The 22,953-nt window shown below is 35.4% G+C and overlaps 1 protein-coding gene across 22 annotated transcripts in view; it reads right to left on the bottom strand.

The window, feature by feature from the left end:
• SGCZ (sarcoglycan zeta) overlaps window positions 1-22,953 on the bottom strand; it is a 346,473-nt gene that overhangs the window by 8,004 nt on the left and 315,516 nt on the right. For 21 of the 22 annotated variants that reach the window (XR_011150719.1, XM_069014020.1, XM_069014009.1 and 18 more), the window contains 2 exons: window positions 22,380-22,452; window positions 9,028-9,151 (listed from right to left, as the gene is read on the bottom strand). Coding sequence is in view for 21 of the 22 variants with exons in the window: in XM_069014020.1 (XP_068870121.1) it covers window positions 9,028-9,151; window positions 22,380-22,452 (197 nt within the window). In the remaining variant the exon portion in view is untranslated. Of the gene's footprint in view, window positions 1-5,062; window positions 5,127-9,027; window positions 9,152-22,379; window positions 22,453-22,953 lie in introns of those variants that run through there. The other variant, XM_069014030.1, reaches the window with a different exon arrangement.

The following is a 22,953-nucleotide window of genomic DNA, read 5'->3' as shown; positions in this document are numbered from 1 at the left end:
ACTTACAAACTTCATACTGTGATGTAGAACAATCCAGGTTTAGCTGGTATCCTAATTCTGAGTGTTAGCTATCAAGTCCTGTTCCAGCATGCATTCTAGAACATCTGGTGAGTAATGTGGATACTAGGGTATGGTGTCTGAGAAAATTGAAGTGGCTTCTTGAGAGGGTGATATCTGCTGTGGTGAGTCCAATTTAATCACATTCCTATAGCTACTCCCTGGTGAAGCCTGAGATGAAGAGGATTAATAAAGCTGGTTTAAAGCCAGTGTTAAAACCTACTTTGTACATATGCTGTCAAGGTTATAAATGAAAGATGAAATTTAGAGATGCAACATTTCTATCTCTTAGTTAAGCAGGAATCCAAATATACCACCAGAGTAGCCCAATTAATTAGGAATTTCAGAGAACATAATGCATATTTGAGGATATTCCTTTCCTGTCCTCTGATCTGCTAAAAAGTGAAATTCATGGCTAAAACTCCTCCAACACCAGCAAAACTTAACCTACTTACTGTTTTATGCCTGATGATATCAGGTGTTTGTTTAAAGAGAAGGGAAGAAGTGACAAGACAAAAAATTAAACAGTATGATGATTCTAGGGAACACTGCTGCTAGATGACAGCAGTTAATGGAAGTGCCTGTGTACACAGTCTTTCTCTAATCTGTTTTGCTGTGAGAGGTATGAGAGAAGCCATTTAATACTTCACATGCATCAAGGCAATGCTGGCCAGTCATACTCTTTCTGAGACCCTCACACCTCAACAGATAAATAGGCACAAATAAAACCAAAGCCTTCATCCATTCTTGAAACATTGTAGGAGACTGATTGACAGATTGCAAAATGGAAAAGGCAGCAGCTACTCAAAGAAATGTTATTTCATGGAGAGCAGAGTCCTGAGCAGCATCATTCTCTCTCAATACTTAAGGTTTGGAAATCCCAGATCATTGCTTGGTCTCATGCATCTTAGTACAGAGAAAAATAAATTAGTTCTACAATGTTTAAAAGTAGATCTGATTTCTGACTAATTAAAGTATCAAGCTGAATCAGCCTGTAGTGCATGTGATAGGAATGGAAAAATGGTACTCTTTTTACATACATTTTTTTACTAATGAAGATCTGTCATTCACCTGCTCATCAGACTGTATTACTAATCTGAACATTGAGAGAGAAAGGAGAGGAAGGCAAGCCAGAATATATTGATTACCTACAAAACAATGAACTAAATTGAAGGAGCAAACTTTCAGTGGGAAAGATATAGGCATGAGGTAAAAAATCAAATATTTGTACAAGGCCTTTAATGCAGAGATATGAACCCGTCATGTATAAAATTCTCCAATGAGTCTTTGACTAAGTCCTCTCAAGAGAGCAAATGACAGTTAAAGTTGATACAGCTAAATGAAAAAGTTAGGATTTATAGACATTGAAGAATTTGCTGTATCCATGTACTCTTTGATTAAATGGGCAATTCTATACAGCTGCAAAGGCATATTTCAGGTCTAATGTAGATAAGAAATGGCAGGAAACTGGAGGAAATGTGAGAGAAAGGAAGGCAATCTGATAGGTGGGTGTTGATCAACCAGTTTGAGAAGACATTGTAGTGATGTCTCACTAAATAAACCTTTTGGATTCCCTTAAATATTCAATTAATCTGAATTACAGGAATGCAAGGATTTTTCGTAGGCTTTTTGTTCTTCTGCATATGCTATCAGAAGCATCCCACAAAGAGGATTATATAGATTAGGTCACTAGAGTCAACTATACAATTTTCGTATGCAGATGTGTTTCAATATTCAAGGTTGAGATGAACTATAGGATAAATTGAAGTACTTTAGTTTTCATGGACCATTTGTTCTAACACTTATCTGTGGCTTTCATTAAATCTATATGATAGTTCTGAGAAAAAGGAACAAAAACTCATAATGAAAAATTAAAATATTAACTTGATAGTGCATATACTGGAAAATTTAAACATATGGTGGCACAATATCTGGAACCATATTGGTAGTAATGATTAATAGTTTTGAGGAACAGTTAAGCAGTGAAATTAATGCAACGACTGAGATGAAACTGAATATACTAAATAGTCAGAGAAGACCAACATACCTGGTACAAACTACATATTGAAAATGTATTCTCTACAGTACTAGGATCAACTGACCACAAGACAAATGAGACCTGCAGGCCTAAGAGTGGCCTGGTGTGGTAAATGCTCTCTTTCTAAAGATTATACCTGGTACACCTGAGCAGAGCCACCCTGGCAGTATTGTTCCCATTCTCACCTCCATGTTATGACTGCAACTACTGACATCTGAGGGGGATTTGAAAAATAACATAGCTATACGTTGAAAATAACACTGTACATTAGTGAAGTGTACAGTTCGTTCTTGAATGGAAGAATTTATGTTTTGACTTGTCAGTACCAAAGAGGTCTTTGTGAGGGTAAGGTTTCATCTTAAGTAGGAATTTTTGTAAATTTAATACACAAGAGTACATCTTGGAACTTCTGAGTTATAACCACACTACAGTACATGGATGCGTACTGAAACAAAAAACTTTCTGATGTATTTATTCTTTCTATTATGAAAATAATTTTCAGTCTTGCAAATTCATGCAGTCTTGGAAAGATGTGACTTCTTTGTGATTTATGTACACAGTCCAGAAAAGAAAATGTACTTGGAATATTTGTGCTAAAACTACAGAGTAAAAAAACTTAATTACCATTCAAATAATCATTAGATTAAAAGGCAATACTAATTTAAGAAAAATTATATAATAAATTGTTCATTGTCATTTTTACCTTTCTAATAAAATTCCTTATGGTGTGGGTCTTGAACATTTGGCCATGAAAAAACATTTTAAATATGGGTGTTTTCAGTTAAACTGCTTTGTTGGGGTCTCCCCCCCTGCCATGGAGCCCTGGGAGATGGGCCCTGGCGGGGGGGGACGACACGGGGTTTTCCCTGGCCCTGGTCAGCCTCATTCCCCATTGGTTGTTTTGTGTTCCCCGGTGTGGCCAAGGACCCTCGGGTCCCGTGACTGCAGAGTTCCTGAGCAGAGCCCCGGCCATGTGGCCGGAGAAATAAACATCTCTGAAACGTCTACCAAGAATCTGTCCACATATATTTCCTTTCCACGGGACTCCTGGTTTGATATATGCTTGTTACAGTAATCCCCGCTGCAACACTGCTTTGCTTTTGTAGTTTTGTATTTTTAATTGTAGACTGGTACAGAACACTGTTTTTTTCTATAAATTAAATTACATGTGAATAACTGGTTTGAAAATGAAAGGGTTTTTTTCTTTTTAAAATAATATGCATTCAATTTTAAGTATCTGTCAAAACATACTAATAGAATTTTTTAAACCTATAATTTAAAAGAATACAGAAAAAATTCCCTTCATTTTCACTAATCTCTTTCTTCACAGACAACAGTAACAAGTCAACTGCTTAATACCATAAAAAAGGCTTTGAAAACAAAATGCAGCACATGTATGAGATAATTTTTGGTGAAAAAACAGTGCAACTTTGAGCTCGAGAGCCTGCCATTGCTTATTGTCTGTTGAACTTAATTAACGCATGCAAACATTTAATTTTTTTTTGCATACATTTAATCTCAGACAAACACAACTTGGTTGAATTGAACTAATCTATGAAATGTTGTTGTCTTTGATCTGCCATTCCTCCTAGTTATGGCAAGCAGCCTGTAGAACAAGGTAATTCAATTTCAGTATACCTACTTAATTTAAAATGTCCTGTTTCTTTTTTTGTTTTCTGTTTCAGAACATAAAAACCATCCACAAAAATGCCACCAAATGCTTTAAAATGGTACTGTTACTTGATCTTACAAGTGAAGATTACTGCAGATTTATTAAATATTAATATTTAACCCTTAATTATTAATCTCTGTGTTAAATGCATCTCCTGGATTTAGAACTGGATAGGATTATAGATCAAATGTTAGTAGTATGTGCATTTGTTAGTCTCTACAAAATAACATTGTCTGCATGCTTCATTAAATCTGCTGTGCTAAAATGGTAAATATAAACTTGACCTCTTGTCTGCCACACTGATTTTGAGTAAACTTTGTCTGTTAAAGAATATTGCTCATTTTTAGTGTGACAGCTATAGGCCTTACCATGATGAGAGATCAGCCTTATTATGCCAGAAACAACAAAATATACTCTACAAAGGATGCTATGATAGAGTGTAATTTGACAGGGAAATACAAGGGCATAAAGAAGTAAATAGGAAAAAGGCCATAGACATGGTGATTAATATAAATACATTTGTAAAAATGAGAACCCCCTGTACATCTTTCTCCTTTTACTGACTTCATTTTTGATAGTCAACTGGATGCAATGAAAGTGCAGAGCCTAACCTCCTAGAAGCTCCTTGCAAAGAGACATAGCAGCTGATCAAGATTCCTAAGAGCTGAGCCTACTTAGCAGTCTTCTATTTCAGAGTGATGCAGTCAGTACCCCAGAGTGCTGTGCAGCCCTTCAGAGGGGCCTCAACAGGCTGCAGAGTTAGGCAGAGAGAAACATTCTGAAATTCAACAAAGGCAAGTGCAGGGTCCTGTACCCGGGGAGGACTAACCCCCATGCACCAGCACAGGCTGAGGATTGACCTGCTGGAAAGCAGCTGTACAGGGAAGGGCCTGGGAGTCCTTGTGGACAGCACGCTGTCCATGAGCCAGCAGAGTGTCATTGTGGCCAAGAAGGCCAATGGGAAGAGCATTAGGAAGAGCATGGGAAGGCTGCATTAGGAAGAGCATTGCCAGCAGGTCAAGGGAGGTGATCCTGCCCACTGCTTAGCCCTGGTGAGGCGCGTCTGGAGTGCTGTGTCCACTTCTGGGCTCTTCTGGACAAGAGGGACATGGAGATCTTGGAGCAGGTCCAGTGGGGGGCAACAAAGATGATTAAGGGATTGGAGCATCTCTCTTACGAGGAAAGGCTGAAGGAGCTGGGGCTGTTCAGCCTCAAAAAGAGACATCTGGGAGGGGACCTCATCAATGTCTATAAGTATCTGCAGGGAGGACGCCAGAGGATGGATCCAGGCTCTTCTCAGTGGTGCCAAGCAATAGGTCAAGAGGCAGTGGGAGAAACTCTTTCATAGGAAGTTCCAACCTAAATATGAGAAGGAACTTTTTTACTGTGTGGGTGACTGAGCACAGGCACAGATTGCCCAGAAAAGTTGTGGAGTCTGCCTTACTGGAGATATCCATGAACTGTCTGGACAAAATCCTGTGCTCTAGAATGACCCTGCTTGAGCAGGGAAGTGGGACCAGATGACCCATTGTGGTTCCCTTCCAACCTGACCCATTCTGTGATTCTGTATGGTCAAAACTATTGCAATTAGTTGTTAGGCCAAAGAGTGGACACCATCAGATAGTCCTTTCAGCTTGCTGTCCTTATATAACAATGTGTTCCAGGTTCAATTCAAATATTTTTATGTCTACGAAAATAAAATATCTACAGAATTCAAAACTGATCTATACTTTTGCATTACACTTTTATGTGAAAAAGCAGTATTCAACTAGCAGTCATTGTGCTGAATTTCGAGACAAGAAGTGTTCTTTTTCTTCTTATGTGAACCAGTGGATTCAGCTGAAGCCTGGAGCTTCACATTTCACATTCCTTGTAAATGATTGCTGCTTTAAACCATTGGTTATGGTTTATTTATAGTAGAATACATAGTTCACAATTAAATGCCAAGTTTTAATTGAATCAAAGGATTCTGCCTATGCCTCGACTCACAAGGGTGCAGCTCAAGAGCTTTAGAAAGGGCAGCAGAATCTGAATCTAAATTACAGCCCCCAGTATTCAGTCTGGGATCACACATTATAATGTGTAATAGGGCTAAAAGGATTATTATAATACTGCAGTAAATAAAAAGAAAATATATCAAACAGCAGAATTCAGGATGCTTGCAGTGGCATTCAGTTTGTGATGTGGAAGGCTGAAGATTATACTGCATAGAGATAAAGCTAGAGGAAAATTATTTCATAAACACATTTATGTTCTTAAAAATATTCTGAAGTTATTCTTAAATAAAAGGAAAATCTATTTTTCATAGTCAGTAAATGCATAATGCTATATAACATGGCTATAACTGGTTGATTCCAGGTGCCACAGTGCTGTTTTCTGTCATAATAGGGCAACAACTTTGCTAGAGAAAGAAAATACTAATTCACATATCTTTGATGAGTTTTTGGAAAAGCTTACAAACATTAAAAAATTAAATTTAGTTAACCAGAATAAAAGTAATACAAAAAAACCTGCATTTCTTTCTAGTTCAAACTGTCTTGTCATGAAAATGGTTCACAGATCCAATTCACAAAGACAATACTAATTTATTTGTGGAAGAAACCTGAGTGATAAGGCATATAATTCTTAGGCTAAAATGAAGATTATTTTTAATACAGATACTTTGTCATTTTAGAATGTGTTTTCTTAAAAATGAATAATGATAAACCCTTTAAATGTGGGGTTTTTTTATGCTGTCTGCTAATCTCTGGTTTATCTGTTGGGCTGTAAGCAAGAAAACCAATCAATATTTTGTTGTGTAGATATTTAATCCATCAGATGTTTACCCTGGTTCCTCACACCAGGCTGTAATTAGTCCAGCAATTCCCTAATGTGGCCACAGTAACTTTGAACAACAGCTAATGCTGTGGAGCCTATCATATACCTTCCAAATTGTTTCTGCATTTTCCTCTAACCCTCTCCAGTGTAAGAGATTAAAAAGTAGACTATAAGGGCAGTGGTCAGACCTCAGGATAGAATTGGTCAAGATATAATTTCTCTGTGGATTTAAGCTACAGTTCGTTTCAGATTGTACTGAAATTGCAAGTATTCAAGACTTTGAACTTTGTCAGATGTATATTTATAGCAGTTCATTGGGAAAGAGTGGGCAAAGGTTGGTAGTTAGTTTTCTGATAATTATCAATCTAACATCGTTGTAGTAAATCACAGATGTGCAAAGTCGTAGCATATAGAGAAAATACTGATTTTTAATAAGAAGTTCAGAAAAGTCAGCTTTTCACTGGCATTTTTTTTCCTACAAAACATTTAATACAAAATTGAATTCCCATTCTGAATAATACATATAATATAGGCATTATACCTTTTCTTGGGTTCCCATTGTGAAAGTCCAGCTGAGGTCAAAGGACATTATTCCCAAAACTACCTTTTCAATAAGATAAATACTTAAGAAAAATGAGAAGTCATGCAATGAACTCACAATGTTGATATAGTGAAAAAAACCTGATGGATCCACAGACAAAATATTTGTATGAAGCCCCATAGAGGTGTATGATACAAAAAAAAGAGAATATAGAAAGAAGCATTGCTTAAAGAGTAATGGAAGGCTGAGGAAAGGTAACAGCCTTTCTGTTGGCTTCTTCTTTTTTTTTTTTTTAACTTTAATTTTAATTTAAGTTTTACTTTTACCCTCTGGCAATATCATGAAGGGAAAGAACAAAGGAATACATTCTATTTGCAAAATTTAGGTTAATAAATGTAGGAAACATGATTTAATTTAAGCTTTACTTTTACCCTCTGGCAATATCACGAAGGGAAAGAACAAAGGAATACATTCTATTTCCAAAATTTAGGTTAATAAATGTAGGAAGCATGACAGATTTGGCCAGGTAGGGATTTATGAAGGGAAAACAAGACAGGGTACAAGAAGCTCTAGACCCAAAAATACCCACAGAAAGGACAGTGGTGAGGCAGGACAATATTTACTATTAAAAGAGGATTAGATTTTTTACTTCTATCTCAGTAATGTTAGGAAACAGTAACAGGTGGTAAGTACAGGTGAGACACTGGGGGAAGAGATAACTTTTGGAGAAACTCAAAAATAAGGTGGGGCATGTGGTATATAAATATTTGAGGCTCTGAATCAGGAAAACATAGTGCTTTAGTTATGCTGGACAGATACTTGCATCAATAGAAATATGTTATCAAAATAGGCTTTTGATGCAGTATATTGGCCAAAATGTTCCTGTCTGCATTGTAATGCAGAGTGTGCATTGCAGGGGACTGTCTGTCACAGATCTGAATGTTGGTTTTGTTTGGTTTTGCTTATTTTGGATAGTATGTAAAATATCTGGAAACATTTGGTAGAAAATACAAAATACAAACACAAAAGGCAAAAAATTTCTAAAGAGCTCAATTCACAATAAGATATTTACCTTATGGATTTTCAAAAATGCTGTAATGTAGCAAGTCCCTCTGAGAACAGTTTGAAAATCTGTCAATTTCTCCAAAGTGCCTAATACAAATCTGAGAGCTCTTGGTAGCCTTCAACAAGTTTTTTGCTTTTTTTTTAGTTACATCATTTTATGGTCTGAAGATGAGAAGACTCCTTTGCCAGTACACTTTCATGCATTTTTGCAATACATAGATTGCCATCCCAACAAGTGACCCAGTTTTGAATCATTTTCATGAGTTCACACAGGTTTACATGTGAAGAATCTATACCAAAGTCGTTTTATGCCAATCACTGATCTCTGAAACAAGACGCTATTGAAACAGGAGAATGAACATACAATTGAAGTACTCTGTCTCTCTTACAGAGATAGTAAAAGTTTAAGGACTCAAACCACAGGTAGAGCAAATGTGTTAAATCTCTTAATCATGGTTTAATGATACATTAATCCAAATTAATCCAAACTTCTCTGTCTTATTTTTACAGATTAATCCAAATCAATTTTTTATGAGTATCACTTAACCAACTCTGTTCTATGGAAGCTTTTTCCTTGACTCTTAATTTGCAAGTAATTCTGATCTGTATTAATCTAACTAAGTTTATTTCCAGTGTGAATGAAACTTATGGATTCAAATATTTGTAAAAAAGGAAATCAGTATTAATAACTGAAGAAACTAAACCAAAATTACTTTAACAAAGGCAAATGCAGAACAGTTTTTGTGTTGTTTACCTTGCTGCTGAATAAACCTTCCTCACACTGTTTGTGTTATGCTGGGCAGAGCTGTATAACATTTCTCTGCTGGCTGAACTTACCTCCCCTTCTGTGGACTGTAAGTGCAGCTCTTTCCTACAGGTAGCCTTTAAGTCTCCTGCAGCTGCATTGACTTGCACTCCCCTGGGTGCTTCCATCACCAAGGATCTAGTAGGAGATTCAAGTCTGAAAGACAAAAACAATCACTGAGGAAAAATGCACTGAATCCAACCACCAAAATCTTCCCAGCCTCAAAACCCATGATGCAGGTAGATATTAACATACTGTGAGAGGTAACAAAGGAAAACTGGATTATAAGTGTGATTCCATGACTGACTTTTATGGCACAGAGAAAGAAAAAAGTTAAGCTTTTAAGGATATATTGATATAAACTTATCTGCTTAGTGATGCTTTCTGGCACTAGCACTTAATGCATCCAACTGTACTAATACTGAAATATAGGTGCTTAAGAATCTGCATATCTCCGTTAATACTTCTGTAATGACAATTTAGTATTAAAGTCTTCTAAGTGACTGATGACAAATGTTTAACTAAATAAAGAGAAAACAAAACCTTTAAATATTTTCAATTATGTGAAACTGGGTAGAATGACTTTGCCTTGAAAGTCTCATTCATGTTTTGGGTATGTTTAGCAGCTTCATGTATGAAGAGAGGATAAGAAAATCTGTTATGTTGCTATTATTTGGGGCGTTGTATGGTTTTTCTGTTCTCCAAAATACCCATTATGCTCATATAATGCTGTTATAGTAGGGTTAAGACACACATCACTGCTTCTTGGTATCTTTATTCAAACCAATTCTTGTTCTACTGTCAGTCTTTCCACTTCTCCCTTATACTCAAGCTCCATCAGCCTTGATGCAGAACTATGATACTTTCTTAGCTGTGCTTTCTCATAGTACTGTAGAGATTTCTCTTGAAGGGGAAATACTAATGCAAAGATTTTGTAGAAAACATGCTCACGTGCTGAATAGGGAAAATGACAGGATGAACACCGCATCAAACTAGGAAACAGTAACTCAGGTTCTGATTGTGTTCAGTTGTAAACTTATTGCATAGCACTATAAGGGAGGGAGACAAAATTTTTTATCTATTTGTAACTTAATATAATGGCAGGACACAGTTCCACTTTATCTGAACAAAGGCTTTTTGTAATATGAAATATGCTAATGATAAAATTTCTAGACTGAGTAGCTTGAAGAAAACACTGTATTTCCCTCTTAAGCAAATTATAAGTATTAGGGTCATACCTATCCAAAAATATAATGAGGTACTAGATGTATAAAGGAGAGAGTAGTTTGACAAAGAATTTGGTGCAAAAAAGCCAGATAAAATCTGTCAAGCAATGGAACAAGAGAATTTCAAAATATTTCAACTATTGCATTTTTTAAGTACACAGAATAGTACTGGATTATCATTTTAAAAGCAAAGTACCACATTTGCATGCAAAGAAAGTCACTGAGATGGTGTCTGTGAAACATTTCTGTTTGTTGCACGTCACTGACGCTCAATAGGGAAAGGAAGAAAAAAAAAAATAGCAAAGCATTTATTCAGCAATACAAAATAAAGCTATTAAAAGTAGGTGTCCAGATAGAGGAAACACTATTTGTAGATACTGATATAAAGAAAAAAAACAAAACTACATGGGATACATATAGATAGGAGCAATAGAAAAATCTATATCTCTGCTGATGCTAGGCCATTTTCTTTCTCTTTTTTTGGTGCTTTGTAGGGAGAAGTTGATAGAAGGTTCTGCAGTTCTTTGTACTGGGGAAGAATCTAAATATCATGAATTATTTAATAACATACACAAGTGTTTTTCAGGTAGTGGTTTGTGAACTTCTGATGGCTACAGGACAGCAGAAAAAGAACTTCCAAAATATTTTATAAATGATGTAAATTTTAAAGTTTAGAAATTAGGTTTCTGAAAGTACTCCATAGCCTTAATGAGGTTTTACCTTGATCTTAAAAGGAATCTGAGTGGTATAAATGTTAAATGATTTTATACTTTGATTCCATACTTTTAAGCAGCATATCATTTTGATTTATAACCTACTTTCCAAGAATATTAACATTGCTCTGTGGTTTTCATCTGCCATTTCATTATCATAGAGCCAAAAGTGTTCTTAGCTACATTTATTGCATTGAATTCATGTGTCTTAGCAAAGTCACAAATAGTTCTGATTTCATCACATCAAAATGCCTCAGTGCTAACTAAAACTTTTCAGCAGGTGGACATTTAAAATCTGTTTAGGAACATCCATCAAGAAACTATGGTTTTCTTTGAAGATTAAAGTTTTGACAGTGTATAGCTTAGAGTTGTTTAATATAGTTTCATCACAGTTTTTCAAGAAGTATATTAGCATAAATTACTTAAAATTTGTCTAAAAACAAGATATTTGGGCAATTAATTTCTCAACTTGAAAAGTTGACGATATCAGAGTTCTCCACACCATGGAGATTAATTTTTTGTTGGCTTTTTTTTTTTTTTTTTTTTTAGACCATAGAGCTACTTAGCAGTCTTCTGAAATCAAATAAAGTGGGAGAAATGTCAAGGAATAACTGATGATCATCAGGGCAGGTTTTAAAACACCACCCATCTATTAGTAAAACTGAATGCTTAAATCTGTTTTACTGTTCTCATTTACTTTTCTTACTGTTATTCTTTGGCTGATCTGCATCTGAAAAGTGACTGCAGCATGCTACTGCAAATGCAAAAGTCTATACAAATAGATTATTACCGCAATGTTTTGAGATAAATTAGGTTTGATATGCAGCTTCTTTATAATGTCTTTTCTTTACCATGTTTCTGATACCTTTAATCTCTACTATAAATTCATTGTAACACCCTACACTGTAATGCTCATCCCTCTAAGGAAAAGTGCATTATTATAATAGCATGTGGAGAATTTGCTTTCCTTTCAGATTTACTGATGGCCTGTCACAGTGGCATTTACATCTATGAGTGAATCCTATTAAGAGAATTAATTTTTCTTTCCCAAACAACACACTGCTCTGATGGAGAAGGTAACTACTGCTATTATTAGACAGAAACTACAGAACTGTAGGAAAGACAAAGAGACTTTTAAAAAGAGTTTTTAAATAATATAATTGGTCAATTTGTTGTATGTGATGAAGCAAGATGATCTATCCACAGCAGAGAAGGGCTTTTTCTTTTTAATTATCAGTGGTTAATTTGTGAAAAAAGATAAATTTCATAAGATCAAAGGCATATGAATTTGAGCTGAAATAATGAAAGAATTATGGCTATAAAAGAGAAACTTTTAAAATGTCTTGAATATGTTCCTTTGAAGGTATTAAAATATTTCTCATCAGGAGTGCAGAAATATTTTTTCTTCATTTGGTATTTTCTGTTTACAAGCTGACCTAGATAGTATTAGAGAAAAATAATTTAAAATATGAACCAAAAGAAAAGGCTTCCTTTTGGGTTTTTAGCAATATTTTAGATTTACCTCCTGCATATCCCTTATATTCACATGGGATATAATTTATCTATGTTAATTTTTTTCTGTTGGCTAGTGGAAAGTATTTCTTAAAATAGAAGGAAATAGAAGATTCCCCTGTGCAGAAGTGAATAATTTATTTGCTTCATTTCTATTTAAGCCCTATATCCAATCCATGCTACTTAGTAAAACAATTGATATATACCTCTACTGATTTAGAATTTGTATTAGAAACAGTAGATTAAAAATATGTCAGCTAGAGATCTCACAAGTAAAACAGGAACTAATTTCTTCTTTATTGACATCTTTATATTTGGGGGTCAAGAAATAATTCCACACTCCCCAATATTTAACTTTTATATATTATAGTCTTGCCAACACATTTTGTTGTGCCTTTTTTTTCAGTGAGCATAGGAACCCTGTTAGGAAAAAAAAGTTTTGCAAATATAAAACCAACGGAAAGTCTACACATTTACTTGGCAAGCCTTTTGCAGATTTCCATAGATTAAAATCATTGTGACATTAATCTTGACACCTGTAGGTCAAGAGTTGTGGCAGACTGCAACTGTGGGTGGGTCAGACAAAAAGAGGAGAAGGAAGGTAAATGGGTGTACCAAATCTCTCTCTATTCCTCTTCCTACTTTTTGATTGTAAACAAGTACCCTCTACCCCAAAACCTCAGAGAATGCAGGACTTTCCTCTCCCACGAGTGAAATGATTTTGTTCCAAATTAGAATTAAAAATTTTTTTTCGAAATAATTTTGAAAATGTTGTTTTCCAGAAACCTCAAACAATTTGAAATATATATTCTTTCAATTTCTATTATTATGAAAGGAACAGTTAGCTGTCCTGATGCTCAAAAAAAAAGATTTTTCAAGAGTCCTCCAGTGAGACCAAGGGTCCTTAAAGAAGTCCAATGAACACTCATGATGATAGATAGAATTAGGCTTTCCATTAAGTCAATTTCTTGGAAGTCAGGTTGCAACATAAGGAATAGCCAGCGACTTTTATGATCATGGTGACAAAAAATCTTAAAGCTTTTTATTAAGATATTGTAACTGTTTAAACATTGGATTCTTGAATAGCTACATTTGACATCACAGTGGGAATGATTTGAAAATAACATGATTATTCAATCATTCCAATCTTATTATCTATGATATTTACAAGTTTATACATGGACATTTTACCATATATATATAAAAGAGACAAAAAATATTTTGATACATTTACATGTATCAAAATATGCACCTCTTCAAGATGCATATGAATTATTGCCAGAATAATTTTATTTCCTGAAGCTTGTTGTATTCTGATGCTTTTAACAAAATGCTTATTTTTTTGAATACTATTATTGAAAAGCAGGGGTAAATTTGGAGGACTCAGCATTCTTAATATTGTTTACTGATCATCAGCTTTTCTTTGTTAAGAAGAAAAATTCTCATGTTCATATGAAACTTACTTTCATTTATGTGAAAACCTAATCTTGGGCATGATTTGTCTCTCAGTTTTGTGACAGCACACACAGCTCTTAAGTAACAGAGAATTAAATTAGTGAAATTTTTGTGAAGTTAGTTTTGTGAAATTAGTGTTGGCCTGAACCAGAAAATATTAACTTTTTTTTTCCCAATTTCCAATTGTTCAACTCATGGATGATAAACTTAAGCAAAGAGGAAACTTTCATGACTTAAATTAGAATAGTAGAATGGCACTCAGTACTGCATTTCATGTTATGTCCATGTTCTGCATGTCACTGACTTTGGCATGTGTCAGCATGCCCTTATTACAACTCCTAAAATTCTCACTAACCTAGAAATCACTTCACTGGCCTCAAAGATGAGTTCTAATTGCCCTGTACGTGCCACAGGTTTAAATCCAATAGGTCTGCATTGTCATAGCAACATTTGAAACAACTGAATATTTTAATGTTATTTGGCAAAGATGATAAATCAGAAAAACAAGTTCCCACATAAGGAAATAAAGGATCTCTTCTGAGAACATTAAAAAAATAATTCTTACTGAGGAGGAAAAGTAATGAATAAAAGATCATTGAAGAGTTTTTCAGAATTGTTATTAAATGAATAGAAAGAACGAAGAAGCATCAAGAAAAAGTGAGAAAGGCTGGAGAAAGCAAATATTTAACACAAGAGCTTGACTAAACAAGCAGGTGATATGAGGAAGGTTAAAGAGAACTTAATGCATGATTGTTTCTTAGCATGGGTGAAGGCATAGCCAGAAAAGCTAAAGACAAGGAAGCGATCAAAACCAGAAGTAATATTAAGAAGAAAACAAACCAAAAACATAAGTGGCATCTCAGGTAGTAAAAAATCATGCAGTTGTAAGTTAACTAAAACTCAAACCTTTGAAAATCAAGAAAATTAGTAGAAATACAAGGTTTAGAACAGGAGCTTTTATTTCTTGGAGAAATACCAAAACATGCTTGAAAGCCTAAACTTCCAGGCTGTGAGTAAACTTCTGGATATGAGACAACCCAAAACAGTTGTTTAAGAAAAGGTATGGGAAAAGGGTTTGTCATAGTCCTGACAAATTAGACCTACACCATTATATCCTAAATGTTTCCCTTTCCATTATCTTCCTGATTTTTATTCTGGCTTGAATCCCTTTCTACACATACCCTGCCTTTCTGCTAAACATTCTTACATGAAGTTTATCTTCTTTCCAGAAATAACTCCATTACCTGAGTTGTGTTTCAGAATATATTTCCTTGAAATAGAAATCTGTTTTGTCAGAAAGAGATTGAAGCAACATGCCCACAGTAAATGCTCAAAAGCTTGTCAAGAGTTAGATCTGAAGATAAAGTGCCAGGGGGAGTCTGAAGGGTCTCAGTTTTGAAAACCATTAGCTTCCCGTGATTGGGAAGTAACAGTCCAGACCACATGCAATAGTCTAATGATAGTTTCTACATTGTTCCTCTAAGAAGTCTTAAGCAGATATAAACAGATTATTTTAGCTGAGACAAACTGCCACATGGCTCGACCCACATTTTGATAAAACTGCGTATCATGGAAAATTATTCTGCTGAAATTCTTTTGACAGGTCTACTTCAAACTCTGCAGATTAAGCATAGCAGAGAGCTTGGAATATGCTTTCCAATGTCCCATATTTGGACTGTACCGAAACATTCCAAGAAGAAAATCAAAAAAATCAGCCAGTTATAAAAACAAATCAGAAAAGGTTTGGTGAGTTTACTTTCAGTCACTTTTTTAGGGCAACCACCATGTCCAAACAAACTAGAGAGGTATTTTTACTTTCTGCAATACAAAATGGAGTGGTAGATAGTGAAGAAGTCAAAAAGGTTTGTTAATTCTTTTGGAAGTGAATTCCATCTTGAGATACAACAAATGGTAAAATGTGAATTGAGGATAAGACATGTAAAATCATGCATTCTTCTCTAGGGCTAAAGGCTATCTTTGGAGTTCTCTGTATAATTATAGCTATAAGCAGTGGGAGCAGTTTGGTGGACTGCAGAACTAATAGTTTTATAAACTCGTGTACTCCCTGTAACTTCTGAGCCTCCTTGTTCTTATATCCAGTCTCTATGAGCTCCAGATCCTTTGTCTGGCACTGACATGGTGCTTAGAACCCAAACCACACTTCTGCACTCCCAACCACAACACTGCTATAAATTCCATGTACTCCACATGCTATAACCTTCACCTGACCATGAAGCAAGATGTTTCAGAAGCTGAGGGTATTCTGAAGCCAGGTGTATACAAATGGGTAAAGTTACAGCAGGAAATACTAGTACTGTGAGCTGCTTTTCAGTTACTGTTTTGTGCCAGTTTGGCCAAATTTAGAAATATATCCTCTGAGAGAAGGCAGGTCACCACCCTTCCCCCACCAGGTTTGGGAAAAATAAATTTTCCTCAGAAAGTGAAGGAAATGAAAACTATTTATTTAGCAAACACACGGGAAAAGGAAAATAATGCTAAATAATAAAATTTTGCTGTGAAGGAAAAAACCTGGGAAAGTGTTAAGAGTCCTCCCTTTGGTCTCCTCGGAGCTGGGGCTTGGCCCAGGGCCAGGCCCTCTGCACTTGGTGGAAAGTCCTCCCGATGTGCTCTGATATTGAAGCAGTCCAGTAAAAAAGGGAGAAAATCTGAAATTCCAGGGAAGGAAAAAAAGTTCAACTCTCAGTCTCTCTGTGGAGAAAAAAGAAGCTGAAACTGGCCAAAAGCTGACCAGGCAGCAGTAAGCCGGGTGCTTCCTTGCTCCCCTGCCGCAGCTGGAAAAAAAAAGTTGCTGTGTGTGACCTTGAACAAGCTGCAAACTGCTTTGAAAAAGTTTTGCTCAGTTTTTCCTTCCTCCTCTCAGGCTCAGTTTAAAGGCATAAAAAGGCGCAAGAATTAATTTCTGGGCATAGGGCAGCATTATGGGATACACATCATAAAGTCACCCCAAGACATGTTTCTAGATGGACAGTGGCTTTCAGAAAACGCAGAGAAACCTAAAGATCTTTTGCCTTTCTATTAAATATGTACAAAACTGCCTAACTGCTTCACAAACTCTGAGGGACATGAGAGGAGAGAATAGACAGACACACAGCAAAATTCAGAAGCCTTGTTTCCTTGTGGAAGTAGTTAAACAGTGTCACTGAAAAGGAAGATACTCGCAGAAAAGGAAAAGGAACAGTGAGGAAAAAATGTCTGTGGAGAAATTTAGTATAAGGAAAGACTAAAAAAAAACTAAATATTGCTCAGATGGAAAAAAAATAAAAGTAGACCTTTTTAGTAATGCATTAGTAAGCCTGTTCACTTAGAATCAAAAGAAAGACATGAAATGAAAATACTATGTTACAGCAACATTACTTAATGTTGTACCGTACAAATTTTATGGACTCTAAGTAGTATATCAAATCATGTTTCATCAGAAAACCTACAGCAAAATGGAGTATGCAGGTATGGTGAAACACGACTCTGGTTTAGAGTCCAAAGCACATCAGAAATGAGTTCTAGTATTTCTAATGTCATCTCCTGGTCATTGAGGACTGTTGCTCAACTTCCATTGAAAAAGAGAGTGAAACACTTCTACCTGCAGTATCTGTGAAAACAAAGAGCTTGAACAAATTGTGGGCTGTTGTACCTAGTCCTAGGCTGGACCTATGTGAAATTAGAATTATTTAAGTAGCAGCTTGGATCTGGAAGCAGTTGAAGAGCAACCACAGTTGAAACAAGCCTTGCAGGAGCCGAGGGCACCTCCTGAAACCTTGAATATCTTCCTATGGTGCTCTGAGCACTGGTCATGCCTGCTGTTAGACCTGAGGGAGCTTCATGTAAACAACCTCGGCTATCTTCACACTAATTGCAGTGTAAAGTTGCCATGCCTTTCATTAACTCAGCACTGTGCAAATGCTTTCTGCGCCTACGAGCTTTATATGGGTTTTCAGATGAGGTTGATAGGGTAATATATTTACTCTCACAATCCTGTGTAGCCTCACACAGCTATGCTTGGAGCATCTGTGGGTTCCTGGAGCCATGACATGGCATAATCATAAAGCCCAACAGAAAAGCACCTGGGGGTGCTGGTTGACAGCAGCTGAACATGACCCAGTGTGTGCCCAGGTGGCCAAGAAGGCCAGTGGCATCCTGGCCTGTATCAGCAATGGTGTGACCAGGGCAGTGATTGTCACCTGTACTCAGCACTAGTGAGGCTGCAGTTTGAATCCTGTGTCCAGTTCCGGGCCCCTCACTGTAAGAAAGATATTGAGGTGCTGGAGCATGTCCAGAGAAGGGCAACAGAGCTGGGAAGGGTCTACAGTGTAAGACATAGGAGTGGCTGAGGGAGCTGGGGTAGTTTAGCCTGGAGGCTAAAGGGAGGCTCCAGCATCCAAAATCAACCATATGAAACTCAATGGATTTTTCTATCTCTTGTGATAGTAATATTTTTATCCTTCATATCTTGGTTCCTACCTTTTCCCTTTCCAATGTCAAATATAATCATCATCACTGAACACTAAAGCAAATTATTCTTTCTGTTTAAGAGCCATACAGATCTACTTTTTGTTTCTACTCTGTCCTATCTGCACAGCAACTACAACCTTTAATTACTGGCTCTCTTCTCTGTTTACTTCAATGTATTTTTAAATTGTTTTATATACATATATATGTGTGTATACATATATATATATATAAGCAAATATATATTTAAAAAGAGAAGCTTAACTATTGGAAATTTTTTGAATTTTACTAATACCTATTTTTTGTATGAACATGTTGAAAAAAATCATATTTTCAACAGCTAGTCATAAAACTAAGCAAACAAGTTTTGGTCAATACACATGCCCAAACAATGAAATAACTAACCCAAATTATGAAAACAAAAATAATGATTATTTCTATTTTATTAAAAAAGGACACTGAAAGAAGCTAGAATCTGATATCATTAAAACAGTATAGTAAGGAAGACGGGTTTATTTACTCTGCTGCATCTTCTACCTTTTGATGAGGTTTTGTTTATTATTTGATTTCTGGCTAAAAATAGATGAACAGAGTCAAGGTGATTCTGTCACTCTCACCCTGCTCAGTTGACTAACAGGCTAAGGTCAAAATTTCTCATGTGTTCTCTGGCTCCAGGCTTTTACAGAATAGATATTTTTGCCTATTAGTAAACCACCCCTTAAATATCACAAAAGGTGTCTCTTACAAACCATCAGACAACTCTGAGTGAACCAGACCTCCTGTGTAAGATACATGTATTTTTAATTCTTACTAAAGTAGGATCCAACTCTCTTGTGTGGTTCCTTGCCACTTGAGCAATTTTCATGTCATTATGCCCAGCATTAGCTTGCAGGATTAACTGGTAGTGGTATGCGAGGCATGACATAGAAGAGAAAAAAAAATAAATTTATCTTGCATTTATCTCCAGAGGACAACAAAAAATTAATTCATCCTCTTATAAAGGATGAAGGTTATTGAGAGCAAATTTATCTGCATCTAACTACTGTCTATTTTGTGCATGGATATTGCCTATTAGTGCACCATGTTTTAATGTACTATTGGCCTAAAACCAGTAACTGGGGAATATATTGGCAGTTTAGTTTTCCTAACTGTGTTCCTGTGAGAAACAGTAGCAAGAGAAATAGGAAGATTAAATTATTAAGATATAATTCATTTTCCTGATTCTAATGCATGATTCTTTTATGCTACTTATCCCAACTAATGAAAGCCATCTTTAATTAGTTTTTGGGATTTGATACAAAAGCTTTCACAAAGGACATATAACAACACTGTCTGAAAGCAAAACCTTTCTAGCTATTATTTGAAAATGCAAGAAAGGAGAAAGATACGACCAAAGTGGTTGGACACATAGGAATGAATTACGTAAGAACTCAACTAAGGTTTATTTTTACACAGCAAAATTTTAATAGTAAATATGAGGGGAGCTTCTCTGTATGAAGACCTCAAAATCTGGCTGCAGAACTAAGAGTGTCTGAGGCAAGGTTTAGATATGTGGAGCTAATGTGAATCTGACTTTCCCTTTTTGTCTCCCTGTCTACAATAGATTAAACTAAAATCCCAGGAAGTAGTATAATCCTTGTGGTTATCAAATTCTTAGACAAAATTTTCTAGTTATGTTCCATTCAGAGTAATCAAGGTGGTCATTGCTCAATTTTTGAAATTCAGTAGTCAATTGTTTTACATATACAAGGCTATGAATTAGGTGTCCAGCATATTTTATTTTGGGGAAAAAGAAAAAAAAGTATCATGCCTGAGGTTTATTGATTGGCCACAAATACATAATCTGACATGAAAAATATGGGATAATTTATACTTTAATAATGATCTAATGTATATTCTATTATCTTTCAGCCCTGTATACAATCATTCTCATAGCCTAATATATTTGCACTTAAGCACTGCAACTTGCTGTCAAATTGCATTCAAGTCTGTCCACTGAAAAAAAAGAAAAATGTTAATTCAACAAATTTTCTACTCTCCCATTACTTACCGTCAGCTTTAACCATTCAAAGACACAGGGATGCAACACTTGGAAAAATACTTTTCGGACTGCCATTATTGAACACACTGGGTAAGTTTATTCGAAAACATTAAAAATTAATAATGACAATTACTATAAAGAAATTTCAGCCCACTGAAATTTCCTTATAGTAATTGTCATCATTTTAAAATTGTTAAATTGACTTGAGAGTTTTAAAAAAGAATATGACAGACTCCCAAATAATAGAGTGGAGCACATGCTTACAAAACCTTGCAAAACACAGTATGGACGGAATATATTAAGAATAAATCACTTACAGGTAAGCTAAGGTTGCTTGACCAAGCTTCAAGGTTTTCTATTTCTTCAATTTTATTAATAAAAAGTATGGGTTAAATTAGTTATTAATGAAAGGGCAGAAAGTTGAATGCCAAATGCGTACTACTTTAAGCCCATCTTGGAAAAATGAACTGAAGGAACAGTGGAGTTGAAAACATTAAGCAACAATAGGAATCATGGCAATGAATTAAGACAAAAGACTGGAGGGGTTAATGTCCCATGTGTAAATTTCAGAAGCAACATGAGATGATTTTAACCTTACTTAATCCTGAAGACCCAGGATAATCTGTTTTACACACATTTTGACTCTGTTGATATTATTTAATGATTAAAAAGAAGTAGAGAAAGCAGTGTTTCCATGTTCCTTTGAGTGGAACAAATTCCAGCCTTTAACCCAAATATTTGGTCCCCTGAAAAAAGAAAAGCTTGTTATGTTTCTACTTTGATTTCTGCTGAACTTCCTCTGATTAGAGACCATATGACCTTGGTGATTGTCACTAATAAATGCCTTTATAATTATTTTTCACAAAGGACTGACAGGAGTCATAGAAGTGGATAGAGATTTTTAAGACAGAAATCCAGTGAGCATGATCCTCTGGAAGACCCCAGAGCTATACATTACTTTAAAATGTTTAGTGTAAATAATCAAACACACATTTACTTCGCACACTCCACATACAATGGTCAAACTTGTCCACGTGGACAGCGTCCTGCAAATGGTTTCCTCAACATCATTATTGGCCAATGATCCTAAATGCCTTTGAAAATGTAAGGAAGAGCATTTAACCATGCTATTCTGTAGCAATTAATCATAAACACTTCTGGGCAGGTAAAGGGATAGTTATATAATGTTCAAAAAATCATAGTAGAATTTAATCAAAGTCTGTGCTGTTTCTCACCAGTTCTGCTGGGAGGAACACAAGGAAGGACCTTTGAATTTTTATGATTATCATTACTCATCCATATAAATCACAGATTAGTACTTAGCAGTGCACATACATGCACTTCAAAGAAAAGCTTTCGCTTTAAACTTTTCTAAGTTTTCTTTCTCAATCTACAGATACCTTAGTAAATTTTAAACTTGATCTTCTACTATCTACTGATTCCTCCACTTTTTACACTATGTACAGTAAACTCTGGATTTTTTTCATTTAGAAATGGAGCCTCACTTGGTAATGAATTTTTGAAAAGTGTGTGTGTAGTATTCAAAAATAACAACAACCCAGAAACACCACTAAATGTAAAAATCTGGGACTGTTTACTTTAACTTGACTTTTATATATTCTGTAACAGCTCATAAAAAATCAAACACCTGGTCTGATGCTATTGAACAATACTGTACACATTGGACCTTAAAATCACCTGAATATTCCAGTCTCTAGGGAAAACATATTTCTCAAGAATTCTACTAGGGGAGGCAGGTCATATATAAAAAAGCACTGTATTTTACATTTCATGTGATAGAACTTCGTGGGGATTTTGTGACTAGCTAGAACAAACTGGAGTCTTCCAGTGTTTTGGATATCTATGAGTCATTAAATAGGCAGTATATATATTACTATACAGATATTCTTCTTTTAATCCAGACAACTTTTGTTGAGAATGCTTGATTTTAAAACAACTCTTTGAACACCTACTTGAGGTCTTGGGAAGGTTCTGCTCTGATATGGGGTGTCTCCACAGAGTGCCCAAACACTGCCCCTTCTGTGCCTAAAATACATAAATAAAATACAGTACAATTACTTTGGAAAATAAAAACGCATTGAAATACATCGAAATATATAACCACAAATTGATACTTTTAGGCAAAAATGTCTGATCAAATCCATTATTAATGATTACAAATGTTTCTTCATATTTACATTTTCATTTCTATATCAAAATCTGGACCAAAATCCTGTGAAACTCTGGATTTCTGCTTATCAGTAGAAGAATTTCACATACATATCTGAAACACTTACAGATCCAAATTTTTCAGCAATGGTTTGCCTGAATGTTTATCTCCATATCTTGGAGAACAGTTATTTTACAGAAAATGGAAATAATATCATAAATTTGTGTGACAAAAACACAGTAGAGAAATATCTGCTGTATTTTAAACTGTGGTTATTTTGATTACTTAAATTGACATGCCAAGCTGTTAGAAATTTGAAATAACAGTCAATTGCCTGAAGTTGCTGGCTCAATCTAGATATCTGACAGTTTCAGAGT

This window comes from Aphelocoma coerulescens, chromosome 4 (genome assembly GCF_041296385.1).
Source record: "Aphelocoma coerulescens isolate FSJ_1873_10779 chromosome 4, UR_Acoe_1.0, whole genome shotgun sequence".
Taxonomy (NCBI): Eukaryota; Metazoa; Chordata; class Aves; order Passeriformes; family Corvidae; genus Aphelocoma; species Aphelocoma coerulescens.
The sequence above is the reverse complement of the archived record's forward strand: the minus strand, read 5'-3'. Positions and strand labels throughout refer to the sequence as shown.